The sequence below is a fragment of the Eulemur rufifrons genome, chromosome 7 (genome assembly GCF_041146395.1).
Source record: "Eulemur rufifrons isolate Redbay chromosome 7, OSU_ERuf_1, whole genome shotgun sequence".
In the NCBI taxonomy this organism is placed as follows: domain Eukaryota; kingdom Metazoa; phylum Chordata; class Mammalia; order Primates; family Lemuridae; genus Eulemur; species Eulemur rufifrons.
In genome coordinates this window covers 154,802,046-154,829,109 of record NC_090989.1, presented here as the reverse complement: position 1 = coordinate 154,829,109, position 27,064 = coordinate 154,802,046, and the positions used below count along the sequence as shown (strand labels likewise).

The 27,064-nt window shown below is 39.6% G+C and overlaps 1 protein-coding gene across 8 annotated transcripts in view; it reads right to left on the bottom strand.

Moving 5' to 3' along the window:
• The window catches only part of RBM6 (RNA binding motif protein 6), a 101,144-nt gene that overhangs the window by 16,121 nt on the left and 57,959 nt on the right, over positions 1 to 27,064 (bottom strand). For 6 of the 8 annotated variants that reach the window (XM_069475723.1, XM_069475727.1, XM_069475728.1 and 3 more), the window contains 3 exons: positions 9,615 to 9,689; positions 2,125 to 2,185; positions 234 to 509 (listed from right to left, as the gene is read on the bottom strand). In XM_069475723.1, coding sequence (XP_069331824.1) covers positions 234 to 509; positions 2,125 to 2,185; positions 9,615 to 9,689 — 412 coding nt within the window. Of the gene's footprint in view, positions 1 to 233; positions 510 to 2,124; positions 2,186 to 9,614; positions 9,690 to 10,629; positions 10,797 to 27,064 lie in introns of those variants that run through there. The other 2 variants (XM_069475726.1, XM_069475730.1) reach the window with 2 other exon arrangements.

Below are 27,064 nucleotides of genomic sequence, written 5' to 3'. Positions count from 1 at the left end.
TAGAAATCTAAAATCATGCCTTACTGCCTTTGTATAGCAATTTGCTATTTGGAAGATACAGATTCCTTCAACTAGTACAGTAAGGCCCACAGAAGAAAGCCATGGCCTTTGTGACCAAGCTGTACACAGTTCTACTAGGGTATGGGGAAGCAGCTGGGACCTAGCCATAACATGGGCCATCTATGCTTCAGCTGTGGTGGTCAGTCTGGTATATGCCCTGACAAACCACTTACTTTTGCTTTCTGCATCCTGGCACGTCTCTCCAGACCATGGCTCCTTCTCTCGGTCTCTTCGGAAAGGGAGCCCTTCCCTTCGAGAAGGAGGCTGATACCTTTCTGCTTCTCTCTTTTGATGTCCCAAGCGTGGTTCTTGTCCTTCTTCCCTCTTCCTGGGTTCAGATTCCTTATCAGCTGGTCTTGGGGGCTGATTGGGTTGTTTTTCCAATGATGCTGGTATAAATGTTTTCTGAGGCTGAGGGTAGGTTATTAATTCTTGCTTGGTCTCTGTCACTAGGGGAACAGAAGCAGTAAGAATCTCTAGAAGGCTTTATTAAAAAAATCACTACTTCTGTGATTCCTCTTTACTTCCCAACAAATACTTATAGTGGAATGCTTTTAATATTATCTCAGAAGTATCTACAAAAAGGTCCTCTTACAAAGTTCCTGGCAAAAGCCTTTAAGCAAGGCTAATGAGACAGCATAAGAAATAGTTCACAGAAGAAACTATATAAGCATTTAAACAATATAATCTCATGAGGTTTCTATCACTTACTAAATATTTAAATGTAACAAATCTTTCAGGACACCCTGGGCCTATTATAATCAATAAGAACATATCTAGGGATAAAATAAAGATATGGCTCTTGTCAACACATGTCCAGGAGTCTTGCTTATTCCGGTGTTATAGTACTAAACAGCTGTCTCAAGTTCTGTAAGATCACAGGCCCTTCTCTGGCAAGGTTAGGAATAGACCTACCTGCACACAGCTCATTTATATGCAAATAACCATAATGGATAAATGTCCTTCAAAACATAGATGATTCACTTTAAATCTCCTTTTAGAGGAGGAAAATTTATAATTCGTTTTGTAATTAGGGGCATATTTTTACAATTAATTCATTCTTAGAGGGTTCACTGAAAGCCATGGGGCTCAAAAAGAGATATTCTATGAGAACAATATAGAGATTACTTAATAGCAGTAACAAATGACTATGAATACCTGCCTTATATGTTTCCAGATTAAGGCTGTCTCAGCTATCGTAGTGGTAGGATACCCAAAGATTTTCATAAACCATCTATTCATTTGTTAGAATACCTTGAGAAAAAAGTCTTTCTTGAGGGAAAAAACACAACTTTGCCTAATCTGAAGTGATCCAACAAGTAAAAATCTGTTGTTTACCACCCTTCCCACATGCTGGTTTGATCTCTAAAGCATACAGAGCCTTCTCCTAAAGATTTTCAGAATACCTGCCTTACAGCCCTCACTACAAGCATATTAACAGTCACAGTTACAGCACTGTTGTCATGGATGCCTTTGATAGACTCTTCAAGGCTGTCTACCTAAAGTTTCCCTACATAAATTTACTTCAAAGTTAAGTGCTTGAGAAGCTGGTAGGTTTATTCCTCTAAAATAATAACACATTCCCTCAATCCTGACTATTTTTTCTCTTATTCATATTGTTACTATTATTTTAACAAATATTTTTCTGTTAAAGATCTTGAAATACTTACAAAGATGGTATATGAGAAAACAAAGTAAATGATTCCCAATAACTTCAAAGAAGTGGAGGGGGGACGGTAGGGAAGTCTATCATACAGACTGATATCATATAGACTGATGCCATAAATACTCCTTTTCAACCTAACAACCTTAAATGTATTCTAAATAACAATATTAGTGAACTCTGGTCAGCTGCCCACTTAGCCACTTCAGCCTGAGGAGCCAACGATCCAAAATCATTTAATAAGAGAAGTCACATGATATTGGACATCAAATTGCACTTTAAAAAGGTTTATAAATCAACTTGTATTTAGGGATGAAAATTCTTTAAAGCTAAGGAAAGCATAAAATTTGTTTTGCTCAGTGCACAAGATAAAAACCACTACCACTTCTACCACCACTCACCTTCCCGTGGGCACTTGCAGAATGAACATGAAGATCGGTGCCCACCAGTGCTGGCCTTACACTGCAAGGAAAAAGGAACCAATTCAGTTTGACCGAAAACATTTCAAAAAATCTTATGTACATCCAACACAGTAACATCTACCAAAAATGAGAGAAACAAGCCATATCCTAGATCCTGTCAAAGCCTAAAAAAGGAATTTGATATTCCCTCCCCCATCAGAATTGGCATACAGAATCTGATAAGCTATTATTTGAGAGCTACCCTCTAACAAGGCATCTGGGACTTTGGAGCAGCCCCACATGCCTTTGCCCTGGATGAGGATTTCTTTTTTCTTTTTTTCTGAGACAGAGTCTTGCTCTGTCACCCAGGCTAGAGTGCTGTGGCATCAGTCTAATTCACAGCAACCTCAAACTCCTGGGCTAATGCAATCCTCCTGCCTCAGCCTCCTGAGTAGCTGGGACTACAGGCATGTGCCACCACGCCCAGCTAATTTTTTCTATTTTTAGTAGAGATGGGGTCTTGCTCTTGCTCAGGCTGGTCTCGAAGTCCTTGGCCTCCCAGAGTGCTAGGATTACAGAGGTGAGTCACCATGCCTGGTCCTGGACAAGGATTTCTATAGGAAATAAACTTAACTAAGAAATCTGGGTTTTCTTATAGGATATTATTGCCCCAAAGCCACTGCTATTTGCACCCAAAACTTGGTCATGGACTGGTTGTGAGACCCCTACTCACACTTGGCTGGAAATGAAAAGAATTCAATCATTAAGTCCTTTCCCAAACACTGATAATGAGGTGTAAGGAAGGAGAAGGAAGATACATAGATAGTGTCTCTGGTAGCTATCTAAAGGATATTAAAAGGAAAGGGAACATTCACCAGCCCAGAACAAAAAAAGAGACACTTGTCAACGTGAACATAATTATTCTAGTCTGAACATGTGAACAAAAAGTGAAGTACATCATCCAACCCCAAAGCCCCTGAACTTTCGCCATCGAGCTTTCAAGTGCCACGAGGGGCAGAAAGTTGGCTGGTAGGAAACCAAAGATCAAGAACCATGAAGAGGATTCTATTTGAGCAGGGCCTTGTAGAGTGAGTAAGAGTTTGCCAGATGGAGGTAAGGAGATAACAATAACAGCAGCAGCAATAGCTAATGCTTAAATAGCACACACTATGTATCAGGTCTACTTTACATGTCATAACTTATTGATCCCAACAACCCAATAAATTCTATGAAATAAGACCAGCCTGAGCAAAAGTGAGACCCCGTCTCTACTGAAAATAGAAAGAAGTTAGCCGATCAACTAAAAATATATACTGAAAAAATTAGCCAGGCATGGTGGCACATGCCTGTAGTCCCAGCTACTCGGGAGGCTGAGGCAGGTGGATTGCTTGAGCCCAGGAGTTTGAGGTTGCTGTGAATTAGACTGACGCCACAGCACTCTAGCCCAAACAACAGAGCAAGACTCTGTCTCAAAAAAAAAAAAAAAAAAAAAAAAAAAAAATTCTATGAAATAGGCACTATTATCTCTCCATTTTATAGATGAGGAAACTGAGGCTATAAGAGGTTAAATAACCTAAGGTCATTATAGTCAATTATTTCATTGTTCCCTTCCCTATAAGTACATCATATACACATATCTCTGCCCACTGTCAGTGGTTATGGTGCCTCCCCAAGGTGAGTGTACTTCCCCTTTTCATTTCTAGTCTCAGCCATGTGTCTTGCTTTAGGTAAGAGTGTGAGTAAACATAACCTATACAGGTCTTAGTATAAACTTTAAGAGCCATTGTGTGCCTGTAATCCCAGCACTCTGGAAGGCTGAGGAGGGAGGATCACTTGAGGCCAGGTGTTCAAGACTAGCCTGGGCAACATAGTGAGACTCCATCTCTACAAAAAAATTTTTAACAATTAGCCAGGCGTGGTGGCGCTCACCTATAGTCCCAGCTACTCGGGAGGCTAAGCCAGGAGGATTGCTTGAGCCCGGGAGTTGGAGGTTGCAGTGAACTGTGATTATGAGCAAGACCCTGTCTCAAGAAAGGTAGGGAATAAAAAGAGAGAGAAAGAAAGAAAAGAAGGAAACATTGCTTGTGTGAATGAGCCCCTTGTTCTTTCCCTTAGCCAGGAGAACACACTCCCATATTGGAACTGTCCCTTTGGCCTGGGTCCTAGGATGAGAAGCCATGTGGAGCAGAATAGTAGCAAAAGCAGCAAAAGACCTATTTACCCCAACATATAATGTGAGTGAAGGATTTGCTTGTTGTTTAAAGACACTGGGATTTGGGGGCTGTTTGTTACTACAGCAGAACTGTTGTGCTGTATGATAATTCAGCTGATAAGTGATATTACAAAATCAGGATCCTAACCTTGGTAGGTATAATTTTAAAATACCATAAAACTCACCTACTTTAAGCATACAATGCAATGATTTTTAGTAAATGTATAGTGCAACCATCATCACAATCTAATTTTAGAACACGTTGATCATCCCCAATGGAAACATAGTAAAGTCACTTCCCATTCTTGCCTTTAGGCTCATGGAATTATGTAATATATGTTCTTTCATGTCTGGCATAGTGTTTTCAACATTCTTCCAGGTTGTAGCATATATTAGTAATTCATTCCATTTTATTGCCAAATAGCATCCCGTTGTATGGATATACCAATTTTGTCCATCAGCTGATGGACGTTATGCTTGTGTCTACTTTCTGGCTATTATGAATAATACTGCTATAAAACATTTGTTTTTAAAAGACAGGGTCTTGCTCTGCTGACCAAACAGGAGTGTAGAGGTGTGATCATAGCTCACTATAACCTAGAATTCCTAGGTTCCAGAGATCCTCCCACCTCAGACACCCAAGTAGGTGAGACTACAGGCATGTGTTACCATGCTCACCTGTTTTTTTTTTTTTTTTTTTTTTTTTTTTATAGATGGGGGTTGTCTCGCTATGCCTTCCAGGCTGGTCTCAAACTCCTGGCCTCAAGCATTCCTCCCACTTCATTTTAGCCTTCCAAGTTGCTGAGATTATAGGCATGAGCCACTATACCCAGCACATTGTTTTGTTTTTTCTCAAAAAGCACCTTTCACATTAGGCCAAGTTTGTGTATGCAGGAATGAGACCTTTACCCTTTTGAAAAGCTCAGAAAGTGCAAAGTATTCCTGAGACAGCTGACTAAACATGTGGCCTGTCATTTCAGTTGACAATATAATCAACCCATTCTATTCTTTCAAGCAATAGCCTTGGCAATAGCTGTATAATTCTGATATCAGGCATCAACAATTATTTTCTGCTGATTAACAGAAAATATAGTTCAAAAAATTTCCCTCTAATGTTAGCTCCCTCTATCTGATTATAAAAGAAATAATATATGTACATTATAGCTAATATATAAAGTATAGGCCAGGTGCGATGGCTCATGCCTATAATCCTAGCACTCTGGGAGGCCGAGGCGGGCAGATCGTTTGAGCTCAGGAGATCGAGACCAGCCTGAGCAAGAGTGAGACCCCATCTCTACTAAAAATAGAAAGAAATTAGCTGGACAACTAAAAATACATAGAAAATATTAGCCAGGCATGGTAGTGCATGCCTGTAGTCCCAGCTACTCAGGAGGCTGCGGCAGGAGGATCACTTGAGCCCAGGAGTTTGAGGTTACTGTGAGCTAGGCTGACGCCACAGCACTCACTCTAGCCTGGGGAACAAAGTGAGACTCTGTCTCAAAGAAAAAAAAAAAAGTATAAGAGAGAAGGGGGAAATCACCCATAATCGTACAACAGAGGCAATCACCGTTAAAATATTACCAAAATTCCGGCCGGGCGCGGTGGCTCACGCCTGTAATCCTAGCACTCTGGGAGGCCGAGGTGGGCGGATCGTTTGAGCTCAGGAGTTCGAGACCAGCCTGAGCAAGAGCGAGACCCCATCTCTACTAAAAATAGAAAGAAATTATATGGACAGCTAAAAATATATATAGAAAAAATTAGCCGGGCATGGTGGTGCATGCCTGTAGTCCCAGCTACTCGGGAGGCTGAGACAGGAGGATCCCTTGAGCTCAGGAGTTTGAGGTTGCTGTGAGCTAGGCTGACGCCACGGCACTCACTCTAGCCTGGGCAACAGAGTGAGACTCTGTCTCAAAAAAAAAAAAAAAAAAAAAAAAAAAAATTACCAAAATTCCACTTGTCCATTTTTGCAGAAATGGAAAAGCTGATCCTAAAATTTATGTAGAATTGCAAGGGACCCTGGATAACCAAAACAATCTTGAAAAAGAACAAAGTTGGAGAATTCACATTACCTGATTTGAAATTTTACTGCAGAGTTATAATAATAATCAAAACAATATGGGACTGGCATAAGGATAAACAATAGATCAACAGAAATACAATTGAGAATCTAGGAATAAATCTATAGATTTATGGTCAATTGATTTTTCTTTTTTTTTTTAAATTCTTTTATGGTTAATTGATTTCTGATAAGGATGCCAGTGGGAAAAGAACAGTTTCCTCAACAAATGATGCTGCAACAACTGAATATCCACATGCCAAAGAATGAAGTTGAACCCTTACCTCACACCATATAAAAAAAATTAACTCAAAAGAGATCAAAGACCTAAATATATTAATATAAGAGTCAAACATAAGAAAACACAGGGGTAACTCTTCATGACCTTGAATCTGGCAATGCTTTCTTACCTATGACACCAAAAGACAAGCAACAAAGAAAAAATAGATAAATTGGACTTCATTAAAATTATAACTTTTGTACATCAAGGATACTATCAAGAAAGTGAAAGACTACACAGAAAAAGAGAAAATATTTGCAAATCATGTATCTGATAAGAGATTAAAATGCAGAAAAATATAAAGAAACCTTACAACTCAACAAAAAGCTATAACAACCAAATTTAAAAGGGCAAAAGACTTGACTAAACATTTCTCCAAAGACAGACAAATGGCAACAAACACATAAGATGCTCAAACTCGTTAGGGAAATGCAAATCACAACCATTATGAGATATTTCATACCCACTAAGATGGCAATTATCAAACGAAATGCAAATCACAACCATTATGAGATATTTCATACCCACTAAGATGGCAATTATCAAACGAAAGGTAAATAGTAAGTGTTGGCAACGATGTGGAGAAATTGGAACCCTTTATACATCGCTGGGGGGAATATAAAATGGTGCAGTTACAGGCTATGAAAAACAGTTTGGTGGTTCCTCAAAGAATTAAACACAAAAGTCCCATATGGCCCAGAAATTCCTCCTGGGCACATACCTAAAAAATTGAAAACAGATGTTCAAATAAAAACTATTAGCTGGGCACAGTGGCTCACTCCTGTAATCCTATCACTTTGGGCAGCTGAGATGGGAGGATCGCCTGAGCCCAGGAGTTCAGGACCAGTCTGGGCAACATAGCAAAACTCTATCTCCACAAAAAATAAGAAAAATTAGCCAGGTGAGGTGGCACACACTTGTAGTCCTAGCTACCTGGGAAGCTGAGGTGAGAGGATCGCTTGAGCCCAGGAGTTTGAGGCTGTGGTGAGCTATGATCACACCACTGTACTGCAGCTTGGGTGAGAGTAAGACCCTATCTCTTTAAAAACCAAAAAACAAACAAATAAACAAAAAAAAACTTGTACACAAAGGTCCTATTATTCACAATAGTCAAGAAGCAGAAACAACTCAAATGTCTATCAACTTATGAATGGATAAACAAGACCGGGCGCAGTATCTCATGCCTGTAATCTTAGCACTCCGGAAGGCTGAGGCAGGAGGATTACTTGAGCTAGGGGTTTGAGACCAGCCTGAGCAAGAGCAAGACCCTGTCTCTACTAAAAATACAAAAAATTAGCTGGCCGTGGTGGCGAGCACCTGTACTCCTAGCTACTCAGGAGGCTGAGGCAGGAGGATTGCTTAAGCCCAGGAGTTTGAGGTTGCTGTGAGCTAGGCTGACGCAACAGCACTCTAGCCCGGGCAACAGAGCAAGACTCTGTCTCAAAATAAAAAAAAAAAAAGAATGGATAAACAAAATGTGGTATATCCAAATAATATCATTCTCCCATAAAAAGCAATGAGGTACTGATAAATGCTACAACATGGATGAACCTTGAAAACATGGTAGGTCAAAGAAGGCTGACATAAAAGGCTACAAATTTAGATTCCATTTATATAAAATGTCCAGAACAGACAAATCCATAAAGATAGAAAACAGATTAATGGTTGCCAGGAACTGGGGGAAGGGGGTAAGGAGAGTGGCTAATTAATGGATATGGGATTTCCTTCTGGAATGATTAAAAAAATTATGGGTCAAGTGTGGGGGCTCATGCCTGAAATCCCAGCACTTTAGGAGGCTAAGCCAGGAGGATTGCTTGAGCCTGGGAGTTGGATGTTGCAGTGAGCTGTGATAGAGGCACCACACTCCAGCCTGGGTAACAGAGCGAGACCCTATCTCCAACAAACAAACAAAAAAAGAGGTCTGGAACTAAGCTGGGCACAGTGGCATGCGCCTGTAGTCCCAGCTAGTTGGGAGACTGACGCAGGAGGAGTTTGAGACCAGCCTGGGTAACATAGTGAGAGATATCTCTTAAGAAAAGTTCTGGAACTAGATAGCGTTGATGGCTGCACAACATTGTGAAGGTACTTAATGACACTGAATTATATATATGCTTTAAAATGGTTAAAATGGCAAATTTAATGTTATATGTATTTTACCACAATAAAAAAAACCAAATGTTTCCTAAAACGATAACTTAAGGAAGTATATCCATAAAATATGAGTGCTTTAGCTAATGACAATCATAGCTATCCAAGTTGTATTTCATTGAGACTAACAAAAATGTTAAGCTGAAGTTTTTACTGAATTTTGTCAAATTCTGTAATACTTTTAATGAATCATAGTTCAGAAACTTTATATATTTTTCATAATTATTTTTAAAGCTAGTAGGAACAATGAAAACAAATGACATTTTCATGTTCCCTGTAATCAAAAGGGACCTCTAAAGAGTATAGTCTAAAATTTTTAAATATCCCATTATAAAATAATATCAAGTTTAACAGAGGTAAAATGCCATGATGTTTGAAGTGCTATACCCTTGGAAACCCAGAATACCCAAAAAATGTACAACTCCCACAGAACCAGCCTCCCCAATTCTACCTTCCCAAACACCAATCCCTTTAAGACCACTATCAGGAAGGGTAATTGAGAAGAGGTTGTAAGTCAAGAGACTGTTATTGTTTTCCTAACTGACAGAAAGCATGGCATGTGCCCTTGGGAAACTGTCTCCAACTGCAGGCCCAGAACCCTCTATGACTACATACAGCAGCTGGGAAGGAGAAATTATGGATGACCTTGTCTTAATCTCTAGTTCATCTGAAGTGAGTGGAAGAAGAAGAGCTTTCCCCTTGGCAATGTATGTTACCAGGCAGCATTCCTGGAAATATGGAGGAGCTGTTATGCTTGATGCTTATTTCTAAAGAAAGGAATTCTCAGTACTTACTCGTTTGCAGTACCAAAAATCTGGGCTTGGTACATACTCAAGGGTAACCTCTTTTTCATGGATCATTAGAGTTCCCTGTAAAGACAAAGACAGAAGCCATCAACATAAACTCTCAGAGAAAAAGAGAGAGACAGAAAGGCACAGAGAGCCTTTCCAGTCCCCAAGCTGAAACAGTTTATAAAGAGTGAGCTTATTCATCGGCAAAAGGAAATGGCTGTTTTAAGCCACAGACTTGGGGCAGTGTGACAGAACAAACTTAAGCTTAAGGAAGGGGAGTGAAAGAAGGTGAACTCGGTCTTCGGCCTTGGCTTCTGCAGATTTGGGCGTTGTCCTTGGGCAGGCTAGGCCCAGTCTACTGATCCAGAGGTCATGTAGTACACTCTCATGAATCTCAGCAAGTCCCCCAGCTGGCTCAGGAGCTAGCACACTAACAAGAAGCAAACTCTTCTTCTGCAGCACAGAGGCATAGGAGCCCTCTCAATTATCTTCTTTTCCAAGGCTAACTCACACCTCCTTGGAGAGGCAGTAAGGGCTGTATCTTTGGTGTCTGAAAATTTTCTTTGGAACACTGGCTGCATGGCAAAAGCACCAGAGGAAAAAGGTACAACACCAAAGACAGGATGAAGGAAGGACGGTGAAAGCTTCACAGCAGGTTACCTCCTTATAGCAGGAAACTATAAATGGCTGGTGGTAGCAGTGGTGGTTGTGGTGACGGCAGCATCACTCTATAGCTTGGAGCCTACAGAGTGAGCTATCCCTGAGATTTCAGGAGCAACCACTGGCAAATAAGCCTTTGGGAAAGTTTGGCACAGGAACAGGTGGGAAAATGTGCTCAAGAAGCCTGTCACAGAGCTCCCTTGCCTCTCCCATTTTGGACAAGTCACAAATTCTATTTCACATCAAAAAAGTATTTTATTTAACAAACACTAGCCAGTAGATATGCGTTAGAGCAGAGGAAAAAAAAATCTCTGCCTGCTGACAAGGGACTCTCATCCACACTTGTAAATGAACTAACCGAGGATTTGACTCTGGAACTAGCCCCTGTGCTGTGTTCATTCTCCGCCCTCTAGGGTCCTCTGTGTCTCCTCAGACAGGGCTCTGAGTTATACAAGTCATTTCTTTGCAATTGGACCTCAGTTTCTTGCTTGAATCCATACATCTGTTAAATAATGCTTTACCTCTCTGCTTTTCACACCAAAAAAGTCAAGAGAAATACATAGAATAAAATTATTGTCTTGTCAAAACCAAAAGAAAACTGCTCACCTGCCTAGGTCTTAGTATCTAATCTTTGAGAAACTGTTTCCTGGCTTGTTCTCAAGGCTAACAAGGGCAATGATAAAAATTGTTAACATTAAGCACTTAGAGCCAGAAACTGCTAAGTACATTGCCTTATTAATCCCCTAAATGATCCCATGAAGTACTGTTATCTCCACTTTACAGATGAAGAGACATGCTCAGAGAGGTGGGGATACCTAGCTGGTGGAAGGACAGAACTGGGCTTACGTCTGCGGCTGTAGAGAAGGGATCTCCTGTCTCATTTACCAACTCCTACTCAGTCTTAGGGATAGGCAATCTGGCTTCAGGAGCCAAACAGGAAAGAGACAAGCTCCGTAGGCAGGGAGGGTAAGGGAAGTACCCTTCTGCTAAGCTCCACCAGTGCAGGAAGTTAGTCAAGGTAAACCCCTTCCAAGCCCACAGACAGTATATCACATCATTTAAGAGCATGAACTCTGGGCCAAGTTCCCTAAATTTGAAGCCTGCCTCTATTCCATGACCTTTACCATGGAATATAGTGAGGGCTCAATAAATGTTGATTATTTCAAGCCCTAAGTACTAAAAAAAGGACCAGCATCAGGAGGTGAGACTAGAAAGGATCAAATAGCCCCTCACTTCACACTGCTTGCTTGCCAGGCAGGAACATTTCACAACCAATTTCAATCTCCTGAAAGACTAAGATTTCTTAGGGAATGGTCACTACCCATCAGAATCTGTATCTTTATGACAGCATTTTGTGTTAATTGTCAAATTACTAGTTTAGATCTTAAGAGTCCAGGCTAAATCTTGCTGGCCTTTTATTGTCAGCACACTGTCTGGTACAGAAAAGGAGCTTAATAAGCTCTTGTTGAATGAATAAAAGATTGAATGAATGAGAGACTGAATAGAGCCAACTATCCCTGGAGGACAGGAATGCTTAGCACACAGTGGCTCTGGAGGGAGATACTGCTGTCAAAGCATACATCTGTATATCCAATCCATAAAAAATGTAGGTGGCCATTTGAAGAGCAGCCACCAGAACAAGGCACCACTGTCAATTTCAGTCAACTGCAAATTTTGGTTCCACCACTTGGAGGCATTAGTAGATTCAGGAATTTCTAAGTACTTTATACTTCTCAGACAACAAATATGGTGTTCTAGTAGCTGTGGATGACCTTTTGTCTGGGGTAGGGAACGCCCCCTGCCAGGAGGCCCCATTAGCATGTCAACTTTGAGATTACCTTCATCTCATGTGTAAAAAGGCAATGATTTCTTATTCTCACAAAGTCTCCTACAACTCAAGCAGCCTTGGTTTTATTTAACCTGCACATGGCTAGACATAAGGCTGCCAGCAACCACTGCTAAAGCATTGTTGAAGGATAGCCAATTGTTTTAATAAGAATAGTCACAGGAAAAACCTGAATGAGAACAATCAGATTTATTTATGATTTGACTCTCCGGGTACTGTCATACACAGGTAGCCCAGATATACCATGCACAAGTATGACATACATATAGTGCACCCCTCCCCATCACTGCCAACCCCTTTTTCCAGATTTCACAAAGCACAGTCTGCCAGTGTCTCCTAGGGAAGTAACTTGTGGGGCGTTGGATTAATTAATGGGTAGGATGATGCAATTAACGTCTAGTGGATGTCCACTCTTAATTGTCTATTATCTACCGTTTTCCCACATTACAATTTTTATCCATCATTTGAATTATTGGGTTATTAAGCTACTCAAGCAAAGGTACCATGAAAGCCATGAGTGTTGGCTGGTTGCGGTGGCTCACGCCTGTAATCCTAGCACTCTGCGAGGCCAAGGTGGGAGGACTGCTTGAGCTCAGGAGTTTGAAACCAGCCTGAGCAAGAGTGAGACCCCATCTCTACTAAAAAAAAAAAAAAAAAAAAAAAAAATTAGCAGGCATCATGGTGTGCACCTGTAGTCCCAGCTACTTGGGAGGCTGGGGCAGGAAGATTGCTTGAGCCCAGGGGTTTGAGGTTGCTGTGAGCTAGGCTGACACCACGGCACTCTATTCAGGGCAATGGAGTGAGACTCTATCTCAAAAATTACATAAAATAAAAATTAGCAAGGAAAAAAAAAAAATGCCATGAGTGTGATTAACCAGGTCTGGCTCCTAAAGCAGCACCATATATTTGAAAATACAACCAAAGACACTTCCTCTTTTCTCAGCAGTGTTAGATTAGGCTTAAATTAGACTAAAACCTGCTAAAATCCTCTCAAGCTCAAAGCCCTCACTTGGCAAAGTTACACACAGGTCTTCTTAAGTACATTTCAAGGGGTCCTAATGTGCAGCTGCAAAAAGCTATAGATATTTGTACCTCAGAATGGCAAAGCAAGTCCTTACTCTCCACACCTCAGGGATGCTACAAAGGAGCAAACTCTGGGTCTAGGGGCTGCTGAATTCAACATTTACATTTCCATTTCCTTTTTCATTAACTGCTCTTAAAAGACTTCACAATTCATTTTGTGACTGCCAGCCTGTGAGGACAACTTGGGTCAAAGAGTTGAGATTCTACCATATGCCCCAGTTGGATCATAACCAACCCTCAAGAATTTTTAAGGTACTGGTAGGTACAAGAGAAAATGGAAAGGAAAGAACATTTCTGGCCAGTAGCTTTGTATCTTTGTTAAAGACATTCAATACAAGCTCAGTCACAGCTATACTTTGTACTGAGAAAACAACTGCTGTTATGACATAATAGATCTTCCCATTAAAGCACACAGAGAGACAGACAGACAGGATCAAAAGGCAGGGGGGAAAGAAAGTACATGGGCCTTGTGAATACAACTCACACTGAAAAATCAGCTATCACTTTTTGTTGATTTGTGTTTCTTCCAAACACAGGATAGAAGAATCAGGTTACTGGTGGCTGAGAACTGGTACTGTTTACCAGCAATAATCTTTATGCATGAAGCTATTTACAGTTTATGAAAGCATTCTTCACAAATGCCATCTCACTAGATTCTCACAAGTAGGGCATATGTAAAATCTATTTACACATGTATGGCTGAGATACATGGAATAGCCTGCCCAAGACTACAGAGCTAGTTAGCAACACATACAGTACAAAAAAATCAGGTTTTCCTTTCAACATACTGGCTTTCTTTGTTTTTAAATTCCAGAAAGTCGGTCAATTTATCATACTTGCCACACCAGAGAGGTAATTTCTGATGAAAAGATGTACAAGGTAAAGACTATAGAAATTCACAGGCAATGGTTTTTATAGAGACCGCCACAGAGGACTTGCTTCTTGATAGCATTGCCAATCCCCTAAACTGGCCTGCCCAAGGTGGTCTTTCTGTTCTTAAAGCATCCACAGTTACTTTAGATGCTATGCCTAAGATAAAGACGGTTGCTAGTAAACGGCTGCTACCAGGAATTTCAAGAACCATGACAGACCAATGGACCTGCAGAAAGAGCAAAGCAAGAGGAACAAAAATAACAGCTTTGAAACAGGTGTATGTCATCTCTCTTAGTATAAAAGAGTACCTGTTATAAAAATCTTTTGTAAAGCAGCCAGGCTCATTCTTTATAGTACAAGGACATATTATAGTTCAAATACTTTGTAAAGTTCACTATTCCCAAAGTCCAAAGCTAAAAAATGAGATAGAAAGAGGAAAGCAGGAAAGGGATGAAGGAAGAAAGTAGAGGCCAGAAATTCTGAGGGAAGCCCAAAGAATGCCCTATGGCAGCTCTGTAGCTCTGTGCATTGACCTTTTCCATGCCCTCTACTTTGGCCTTTTACTGAACAGAGTCTGCGCTGCCCTTTGATCATCCAGGAGATGAGGTCACCAGAGGATCTCCACTGAAAACAAAATACCACCTCATGGTTGAAGGGCATGGAAACACTGCCCTCTCAGCTGCCACTTTTTGAGATACCTTTTCTTGGCCAAATGAAAGCACAAGAAAAACTTTTTCTCAAATGTTCCTTAACAACATTTTAAAACTATGTCCAGCTTATCCTATACCAGCAACAACCAGTATCCCAGTATCGAGCCAAAACCTTATTTGTGCTCTATGAAGTAAGATGGTCAAACTATGCTTCACTGAGCCTCACCCACCAGGGTCAGAGCTGGCAGAAATCAAGGTTTCAAGATGAACTAGGCTCCAGGACCACAATACACTCCAGCCCAGACCCTGACATAAGAGAACTTAATAATTTTAAAGGTATCTGGTGCTGAGAATATATTCCATCCACTCCACTACCACTCCCTGCCTGTCTTACATGTATTTTAAAGTAAGACTCCCAGTTCTAGAAAATTCCTCCTGTCATGATCGAAGAAGATCAGTGATCTACAGTCTTGGAGATAATTCCACTAACTTAGCTCTAGAAGACTCAGGAAGAACAGACTGCCTACCAGGGGATCCATAAGACTCTCCAAACAAATGAGTAAGCAATTAGGTAAATAATCAAAAGAGCCAAAAAATCTTTTCTCTCCTATGAGAAGATATGGCTCTGTTACAGAGACTGAGTCTGCCAGGCGACAGTGGACATCAACAAATTCCTCCTCCACAGACATCTCACTAAAAAGAAACAATTTATAAGCTCCAGCTATCAGCACTCAGAACAACTGAAAAACTATGGCCCACTAAAATGGCAAATATTTTTGAAATTTTCAGTTTGTTATATAATTTTGTATTTTTTAGAGCAACGTTTCTCCTAACCTTTATAAGGACCTTAGTCTACTTAAGATTTCTCTGGTTAATAAATAATTTATTTCCAAACAAAGATATGACCTAATTACTAGTTGAAGTAGAAGATTACGTTTGAACATATTTTACTGATAATCCTCAGAATTCAGGTTTCTGTAAGTTCCATTTTATTTTTTTCATCTTTTCTCAGTTGGTTCCAATCACAATGAAATCAAAATATTCATAAAGTAGAATAGATACAGAAATAAGATATGGCTTGTTCTTTCCTAACAATTGTTTCAGTTAACCCTAAAATAATTATGAGGTATGCAGAGCAAGTTTTTAGTCCTAGATAAAAGAGAGGCTCTCTGCTATTGCAATTAGGGCCATTTCCCTCCCACAGAATGAAGGGCAGCTGATTTGTATCATTTCTTTTTTTTTTTTTTTTTTTTGAGACAGAGTCTCACTCTGTTGCCCAGGCTAGAGTGAGTGCCGTGGCGTCAGCCTAGCTCACAGCAACCTCAAACTCCTGAGCTCAAGCGATCCTCCTGTCTCAGCCTCCCGAGTAGCTGGGACTACAGGCATGCACCACCATGCCCGGCTAATTTTTTCTATATATATATTTTAGCTGTCCATATAATTTCTTTCTATTTTTAGTAGAGATGGGGTCTCGCTCTTGCTCAGGCTGGTCTCGAACTCCTGAGCTCAAACGATCCGCCCACCTCGGCCTCCCAGAGTGCTAGGATTACAGGCGTGAGCCACCGCGCCCGGCCGATTTGTATCATTTCTATAACACCCTTTTATATTCTGAGATTACTATTGTTCCAGTTCCCTGGCTCTTTTCTTCTGGAAAAGGTGGACCCTAAATTCAACATCTAGGTATGCTTCACTGTCTAGGTCTCGAAACTCAGTCACTGCAGGGGAAGAAAATAGGGAGACTGTGAAATCAATGTGGAAAATGTAAAGCTTCCTAATTTGTTTTGTTAATTGGATAACATAATCAAACCATTTCTTTTTCTTATCGAGTGGATGCTGTAGGTGGCAAGGAATAGCCAAGAGAGCAAGCAGACTTAGGCTGAGATACTCCACAGGCCATACTGCTGAGCCTACCATAAAGGCTACACAGTGTTCCCAAGGTATCCCCAAAGAACCAGCAACTAGCTGTTCCTAGGTCCCATCACTAAAAAGAGATATTTCTAGTGGTTCTTGTTTTCTTTGAAACAGGGTCTCGTTCTATTGCCTGGGCTAGAGTGCAGGGGCCTCATTCTAGCTCACTGCAGCCTCCAACTCCTGGGCTCAAGTGATCTTCCTGCCTCAGCCTCCTGAGTAGCTGGAACTGCAGGTGTGCCTGGCTAATATTTTTATTTTTCGTAGAGGCAGGGGTCTCGCTATTGCCGAGGCTGGTCTCAAACTCCTGGGTTCAAGCCATCCTCCCACCTTGGCCTCCCAAAGTGCCAAGGTTACAGGTGTGAGATACCGGTGCCCAGCCTTCTACTGGCTCTTTCTCTACACCTCCCACGAAAGAATCTTAGCTCTTTTGAAAGGTGTTGCTATTTAGCCCCTCTGGCTGCAATGCCCTTGCTAAGACATTCAGAGAGCCGTGCTAACTTACTTTCTACAGAAATAGTGCCCTATTAAAAAAAATGAATAAAATACAGAGTCCCTGGACTTCTGAACACACACAGTCCAACCAACATTTTGGGGAGATAACCATACCCACCATTCTTTTTGTCTTAGGCAGAAAGCTATACACCCAGTGCCAGCCAGAAGCAATAAGACTAAGAATGGAAGCTTCAAGTCAGAAAGGGTCCACTGTGACAGAAGGTTAAGTCACTAATCCTTTTTGGTCTACTCATTTTTACATGCAAATAACACAAAGAATTATCAAACTTCAGCTCCCGATAAACATGAGGGGTGGCTTTTGGCATTTAAGACACGCTAAGGTTAAATTATCCCATATTTAGAAAGCAGCATTTACTGAGCTATAATATAGCTGCTATTGCAGCAGATATGTATACAGTGAGGGAATAATTCCTGCACAAAGCAGAAATCTCTGGTAATCCAGGAGTCTGGGAGAAGATAAAGCCAAAGGTCATTAACAATGTCCCTGCTGGAGCTGCTGCCAAGTGCTACCAAAGCGCAGCCCAAAGCCATCAAGAAACTCTCCTGATCAGACCTCTGTGTCTTGGCAGTTCTATCACAGACTTAACTCTTGGAAGCCTCAAAGCACTGTCAGACCTAAGACATACCATCCAGTGTATTAAAACACATCTCTTATAGCTTGAAGCCTATCAAAACTACCAAGATGATAAATAATCACATAAAATTTCCCCTCTTCATAGAAAAAACTGGAAGAAAATACACTAAAAATGCGAGAACGCCTTGAACAGTATTAGGAAGTATCTTGAGATTTCTATGATAAAGAGTGGCCTGCATGTGTGGATTTTCCAGAGCAGTTCCAACTTTGTGATCTTGTCCTGCTCAAAGCTGTGTGTCAGGCAGTGTAAACTATTATGAAGTATAGGAAAATGGCCAACATACATATTTTTTTTTTTTCAAACTCAACTAGAAAAAATTGTAATTTTTATTTTATGTAACTCAGCCTAGTTTCAGTCTTTTTTTTTTTTTTTTCATCTTGTTATGGGGGATACAGAATTGCAGGTTACATACGTTGCTCCTGTACCGCCTTTCCCCCCAAGTCAGAGCTCCAGGCGTGTCTGTTCCCCAGGTCGTGCACATTGCACCCATCATGAGGTATATATCCCTCCCTTCCCCACGCCCCCTTCCCGAGTCAGCACCTTCAAGTGTTACCGCTCCTCAAACGGTGCGCAATGCACTCATTGTGTAGGCATACCCCCATCCCCTCCCCCACCCCCCACCTCAGTCTGATATGCAATTGGTGTCGTTCCCAGATTTGTATTTAGGTGATGATCAGGGACCAACATACATATTTACCTTACAACACACAGCTATATCCCCTCCACAAGATTTCAATTCAGTATGCTGAGATTATTTCTCCCTGTGGAATGACTTCTAGCATTTTACAGATTTTTAAAAATGCCTTTACCCTTTCCCTAACACCTCCCTATCCCCCAAAATCACATTGTAGCCAGAACAGGATTATGTATTCTTTTTTTTTTTTGAACAGAGTCTCCCTCTGTTGCCCTAAGTAGAATGCAATGGCGTCATCGTAGCTCACCACAACCTCAAACTCCGGGGCTCAAGCCATCCTCCTGCCTCAGCCTCCTCAACAGTTGGAACTATAGGTGCATGCCATGACACCCGGCTAATTTGTCTATTTTTAGTAGAGACAGGGTCTCACTCTTGCTAAGGCTAGTCTCAAACTCCTGAGCTCAAGCAATCCTCCCGCCTTGGCCTCCCAGAGTGCTAGGATTATAGGCATCAGCCACCAACCTGACTTTTTCCTTCCAGATCTACTCCTAGTCCCTAGTGCAAACCATCAACTTGTCACATTGCAAATGCTGGTCTAGATCCTAAGGGACCTTTCCCTCTGCAGTTTCTCCTCTTAAATCTACATACTAACACAAGAAGATTCTCTGTATAGTGTCATTTTGATCTTGTTACATTCTTGTGGTTCCTCCCTGTATTCAAATTAAAGACTTAAATGCAAGGCCCTGGACAACCTAACCTGACCTATCTTCCACCTTCTATCTTCCACCTTCCATAGTCATCCCATTCACTCACTACATCCCAGAGTATAAGAACAAGAATCAGACAGAAATTTGGACCTAAAATGAACAAACAAGAATATGTGGCTAGCTCTGTCAAAAGAGAAATAGTATCTACTATTTGCTCTCAAAGATAATAAGGTAGGCTGGATGCAGTGGCTCATGCCTATAATCCTAGCACTTTGGGAAGGTAAGGAAGGATTGCTTGAGCCAGGAGTTGGAGGCTGCAGTGAGCTATGATGATGCCACTGTACTCTATCTAGCCTGGGCAACAGAGCAAGACCCTGTCTAAACAAAACAAAAGATAATAAGGTAGTGGCTCACACCTATAATCCCAGCACTTTGGAAGGCCAAGTTAGGAGGACTGCTTCAGGCCCAGAGTTCAAGACCAGCCTGGACAACATAGTGAGACCCTGTCTCTACAAAAAATGTAAAAATTAGCCGGTCATGGTGGTACACACCTGTAGTTCTAGTTACTCAGAAGGCTGAGGCATGAGGATTGCTTGAGCTCAGAAGTTTGAGGCTGCAGTGAGCTATGATCAAGCCACTGCACTCCATCCAGGGCAATAGTTGAGACCCTGTCTCTTAAAAAAAAAATAAATAAATAATAGGGTAGAAAGCTAAAAGAAGTAGTAGAAACTAGCAAATTAGGAGGTCACTCAGCTTGGGAGGACAAGAGCTTTCTACATTTTACAAAAGATCACAAAGGGCTTATGAAGAAGGAATACAGAGCCATAAACTATTTTATCTAACCTTTATTAATACAGCTAACAAATATTTGTTTAGCACATCATATGATGACAGGTGCAGTTCTAACTCTTTTAAGCAGTGAAGGAAAAAAAAAGTGAAAAGAGATAATTATTGCCCCCATGGACCTAGCGTCTAATGATATCTGGTGACCTGCATCTTTGCTAGTTGTTATCTAGGCATTTCTTTCTGAGTTTGCTATTTACTCCATTACTCCGTATTTCTCAGGACCCCAATACTACCCTGAAACTATCAAAGCAAATGCCTAATAGTGGAATGCCCCCTTCATACCACATACTCAGGAAGAGCCACAATAAGGAGTTTCCTAGGCAAGGTGTCAAAGCTAATGTTCTCAGGCCTTAAAGGGCACCAGCTGAACCTGGAAACTTGACAGAAACAAATGCAAACATGTCTCTGGGCTGATGCTCCCCTAGTTTGTAGAAAACATAACATATCCTGCATTGCTCTGAATTCACAGTTCACAGAAATTAAGTCAAAGAAAAAGAAATGACCACTACTATGTACTTTTTAACTATACTACCTCAGGAACTAGACCACATGAACATTAACAGATGCATAGGCAAAAACAGTAAATATGCCATTTAATGGCTGGCACTGAAAAGGAGAATCTGTAAGGAAGAAAATTAGCTGTTCAACTGTCAACTACAAACCTAGCTCTAGATATGCTCAAAACCCAAATAACACAGATTGATACAGGTCCACAGTACCAAGTGCCCCAAGACATCTGGTTAAAAAAACAAAACATTTGACCCTGGTTGGGATGCAGAAAAGACAAGTGCTCTCAAACATTGTTGGTAAAAGAATTGGGAAATTTCTGGATGGCAATTTGACCACATTTATGAACTCATAAAATATGCCTACCCCTTAATCTGGCAAGTCTACTTGGAGGAATTAATCCTATAGTAGTAATTAAGGATGTGTGACTATTTAGCTACAAGGATATTCATCACAGCAATGTTTAACAAAATAAAGGACCTTAAATTGTCAAATGAAGAACTAGTTAAATACATCATGGTAGTTTATACTATGGAGCATTATAGAGCCATTAAAAGCAATGCAATAAAGATGTATTTAAGGCTGGGTGCAGTAGTTTACACCTGTAATCCCAGCACTTTGGGAGGCTGAGACAGAAGCATCGCTTGAGGCCAAGGAGTTCAAGACTAGCCAGGGCAACATAGCAAGACCCCATTTCTACAAAAAATAAAAAATTATCTGGGCTTGGTGGTACATGTCTGTAGTCCTAGCTACTCAGGAGGCTAAGACAGAGGCAGAAGGATTGCTTGAGCCCAGGACTTGTAGTGAGATATGATTAGGCCACTGTACTCCAGCCTGCATGAAAGATTGAGATCCTGTCTTTAAAAAAATATATTTAATGACAAGAAAATATCTCCATACTATATGAAGTAAAAGGGTTATAACACCATTTGCATAAAATTATCCTGTTTTATAAATGTATATAGATGACATGTGCACAGAAAAATCTGGAAGGATATACATCAAAACAACAGCAGCAATCTAATCAACATTTGTAGAATATTTCATCCAACAGCAGAATACACATTCTCTTCAAGCTCATATGGAACATTCACTAATACAGACCACATTCTGAGCCATACAACATACCCTGTCAAATTTAAAAGAATAGAAATCATACAACATTTGCTCTCAGACCATAATAAACTAGAAATCAGTAAGATAGCTGTTAAATCCCAAAATACATGGAGATTAAACAACACACTTTTAAATAACACATGGGCCAAAAAGGAAATCTAAAGAGAAATTTAAAAATACTTTGAACTACAATCATGTGGCACATTTCGGTCAACAATGGACTGCATACATAATGGTCTCAAAAGATTAAAATAGTGTATTTTCACATTACCATTTCTTTGTTTAGGTATATTTAGATAAACGAACACCTACCACTGTGTTACATTTGCCTACAGTATTCCCTTTAGTAGCGTGATGTACAGGTCTGAAGCGTAGGAGTAATAAGCTATATCATATGATGTTTGAACAATGACAATCAAATTGCCTAAGGACGCACTTCTCAGAACATATTCCCATCGTTAAGTGATGCATGATTATAAATGAAAATAAAAAACAATTTATCAAAATTTTTAGGACATAGAAAAAAGTGTTTGAGGGAAATTTATAGCACAGAATGCATATATCAAAAAAGAAAAAAATCTGAAAACCAACATGTAAGCTTCTTTCTTAGGAAACTAGAAAAAAAACAAATTAAATAAAAAATAAACAGAAGAAAAGAAATAATAAAAATTAAAGCTGAAATTAAGGAAATTGAAATAATAAAATCAATAAAAAAAAATCAGTGAAACTAAAAGCTGGTTCTTTGAAAACATCAATAAAATTGATAAACATCTAACCAGGCTAAGAAAAAAAAGAAAGAATATACAAATTACTATTAATAATATTAAAAATGAAAGAAAAGTCATAACTTCTCATTTCACAGACATTAAAAGAATAAGAAAGGAATATTGTCTGGATGAGGTAGCTCACGCCTATAATTCTAATACCCTGGGAAGCTGAGGTGGGAGAATCACTTGAGCTCAGGAATTTGAGACCAGCCTGAGCAAGAGCAAGAACCCATCTCTACTAAAAACAGAAAAAATTAGCCTGGTGTGGTGACGCATGCCTTTACTCCCAGCCACTTAGGAGGTTGAGGCAGGAGGATTGCTTGAGCTCACGAGGTGGAGGTTGTAGCGAGTTATGATGATGCCACTGCACTCTAGCAGGGGCAACAGAATGAGACTCTGTCTAAAAAGAGGAAAAAAAAAAAAAAAAAAAAGAAAGGAATATTATAAACAACTCTATACCCACAAATTTGATAACCTAGATAAAATGGACCACTTCCTAGACACAATTATGTCAAAATTAACAACAGCAGAAATAGACAATCTGAATGAGCCTTTATCTTAAATAAACTGATCAGTAATTAATAATCTTCCAAAACAAAAAACACCAGGGCCACATGAGTTCACTGGTGAAACCCACCAAATATTTAAGGAAGAAATTAGGATAATTCTCTACAATTGCTGAAGGCTGAAGTAGAAGGAATACTTTCTAACTCATTCTATGAGGCCAGCATTACCCTAATACTAAAACTTGACAAACATAAGAAAAGCAAACTACAGGCCAATACCTTTTATGAATACAAATGTAAAAATCGCCGACAAAATCTGACAACGTATGAAAAGAATTATTCTATGTATGCAAGGTTGGTTCAACATTCAAAAATCAATTGATGCTGTAATCCTAGCACTCTGGGAGGCCGAGGTGGGAGGATTGCTTGAGCTCAGGAGTTCAAGACCAGCCTGAGCAAGAGTGAGACCCTGTCCCCCTCCACCACTAAAAAGAAAAAGAAAAAAAAAAAGACCTTCTCAAAGACAAAACATATCAATAGATGTAGAAAAAGCATTTGACAAAATCTAACAACCATTCATGATAAAAACTCTCAGCAAAGTAGAAATAGTAGGAACCTCTTCAACTTGATAAAGAATATCTATGAAAACTATAACTAACATCACACTTAACAGTAAGAAACCAGATGCTTTCCCACTAAGATTAAGAACAAGGCAAGCAGCTGGGCGTGGTGGCTCATGCCTGTAATCTCAGTACTTTGGGAGGCTGAGGGAGGAGGATCACTGGAGGCCAACCTGGGCAACAAAGCAAGACCCTGTCCCTACAAAATAAACAAATAAATTAAAAATTAAAATTAAAAAAAAGAACAAGGCAAGGATATCCCCTCCAACAGCTCCTTTTCAATACTGTACTGGAAGTCCTAGCTAATGCAATAATAAGCCAAGAAAAGGGAAGGAAGAAATAAAAGAGAAGGAAGAAATAAAACTGTCTTTGTTTGCAGATGAGACGACTGTCTAGTTGAAATACCCAAAGAACATGAGGGGGAAAAAACTAATAAGTGATTATAGCAAAGTTGAAAGATATAAGACTAACATGTAAAACTCAATTGCTTTCCTATAGTGGTCTCCCCCGTGAAAACAAAAAGGCAGGCAGGACTGTATTTTCTTTACTTTAAATTGCTAATGTGGAGCTCTCTCCTTGTTATAAAGTAGGCTCTCGCAAATATTAAAAGTGATATGCTGATCAAAATCAAATGTTTTTTAAAAATTGCTTTCTTGCAGACCAGCAAAAATAATTGAAATTTGAAATTAAAAACAAAATACCATTATATTAGCACCAATAAAATGAAATATTTGGTTATAAATCTAACAAAAAAAAACATGTATAAGATTTATATGAGGAAAACTACAAAACTCTGATGAAAAAAAAATCAAAGAAGGGCTAAATATATGAACCAATCCAAGATCATGGATAGGAAGACTCAATACTGCTAAAATGCCTTCTTCCTAATTCAATCTATAGATTTAATGCAATCTCAATTAAATTTCCAGTATCTTACTTTGTGGATATTAACTGATTCTAAAGTTTATGTGAAGAAGCAATACAGCCAGAACAGCCAACACAATATTGAAGGAAAAAAACAAAGTCAGAGGACTGACACAACATCAAGACTATAAAGCTACAGTAAACAAAACAGTACGGTGTTGGTGAAAGAATAAAGTCATTTGCTGACGACTTTTTCCATAAAACTCCAAAGGTATAATACATGAAAGAATTGAATTGGACAGCATTAAAACTAAAAACTTCTGAAGCCAAGTGCAGTGGGTTGTGCCTGTAATCCCAGCTACTCAAGAGGCTGACGTGGGAGGATTACTTGAGGCCAGGAGTTCAAGACCAGCCTGAGCAACAGAACAAAACCCCATCTCCAAAATAATCATAATGATAATCATATTTACAAATCTTAAGAAATGAGGACAGAGTATAAGTCCTGTTGAAGTTTAAATTCAGAGTTCAGCATTTTTCTGGTGTCCAGGTTCCCACTAACTCTGACTAGATGGTATAATGATCTTAGCTGGCTCAGGATCACATTGCCAGCCCATCAGGATTACTGAAAACATAGCACAGTTAGATGTAACAAAAATAAACCTTAAAAAAATATTTAAAGTTTCTGTTCTGTGAAAGACATTATCAAGAGAATGAGAAAACAAGCCACAGACTGGAAGAAAATATTTGCAAAACACATATCTGATAAACAGCTGTTATCCAAAATATACAAAGAAGTTTTAAAATTCAACAAGAAGAAAACACATTACTCAATTTTAAAACTGAGCAAAAGAGAATTACAGATATACACATCTTGAACTAACAAGCCCACTTCTGGGGATTTATCCTTCAGATTGATACTATAGAGGTGAACTTACCAAGGTTCATTCCCTAAAGTAAGTTGCTAACTACAAAAGATTGGAGACCACCTAAATGTCCATCAGTAAAGTACCGGTTAAGAAAAGGAAGGTGAGTCACATGGTGGATTATACAGCTATAAAAATGGACAAAGGGGCCGGCTCATGCCTGTAACTCTAGTACTTAGGGAGGCTAAGGTGGGAGGATTGCTTGAGGCTAGGAGTTCAAGGCCAGCCTAGGCAACATAGTGAGACCATGTATTTACAAAAAAATTTTAAAAATTACCCAGGCATGGTGGCACATACCTGTAGTCCCAGCTACCTGGGGGGCTAAGGCAGAAAGATCACTTGAGCCAAGATTGAGGTTGCAGTAAGCTACGATGAAGTCACTACACTCTAGCCTGGGTGACAGAATAAGCAAGACATCCTCTCAAAAAAACAGAAAGGAAACTGGGACTAGAAGACATTTGTACACCCATGTTCACAGCAGCACTATTCACAACAGCCAAAAGGAAGAAGCAACTCAAGTGTCCACTGATGGCTGAAGGGATAAAACAAATATGGTATATCCACACAAGGGAGTATTATTCAGTCTTGAAAAGGAAGGAAATTCTGACACATGCTGCTGCTACAACATGGATGAACTCTGAAGACATTATGCTAAATGAAATACTCCAGTCACAAATAAGGTATGATTCCATTTATATGGGGTAGGAATAGTCAAATTTACTACAAATTTATTCCATCTGGGAGATGGAATGTAGAATGTTGGTTGCCAGGGACTAGATGGAATGGGTTTAATGGGTAAAGAGTTTTGGTTTGGGAAGATGAAAATGTTCTTGAGATGGATAGTGGTGATGATGATACAACAATGTGAATGTACTCAATGCCATCGAATGTACACTTAAAAAATGGTTAAAATGAGAAAATCTGAAACAGATACCTTACCAAAGAAGATACAGGCATACCTCAATTTATTGTGCTTCACTTTATTGTGCTTCAGATATTGCACTTTTTAAAAATTGAGCGTTTGTGACAACCCTGTGTCAACTAAGCCTACCAGTGTCATTTTTCCAACAGCATGGGCTCCTTTCATGTCTCTATGTTGGCATTTTTTAGTAATAAAGTATTTTTTAATTAAGGTATGTACATGTTTTTAGACATAATGCTATTGTACATTTAATAGACTATAGTATAATTTAAACATAACTTTTATATGCACTGGGAAACTGAAAATTTTGTGTGACTTGCTTTTATTGTGCTGTCACATTATTGCAATGGTCTGGAATGGAACCCACAATATCTCTGAGGTATACGTGTATATAGGTAGCAAATAAACATATGAAAAGATGTCCAATATCATATGTCATTAAGGAATTGCAAATTAAAACAATAAGATACCACTACACACCTCTATTGGAATGGCTAGCATCCAAATGCTGGCAAGGATGCAGAACAACAGAACTCTCATTCATCACTAGTAGCAATGCAATATTTTCATCAATTTGGAAAAACAGTTTGGCAGTTTTTTACCAGACTAAAAATACCCTTACCATATGATCCTGTAATTGTGCTCCTTGATATTTACCCAAACCAGTTGAAAACTTATATCCACACAAAAACCTGGACATGAATGTTTATAGCAGCTTTATTCATAATTGCCAAAACTTGGAAGCAATCAGGAGGTCCTTCAGTAGGTGAAATGGTTAAATAAACTGTGATACATCCATACACAGGAATATTACTATTGCCAAAAAGAAATGAGCTATCAAGCCACAAAAAGACATATAGAGAGGAACTT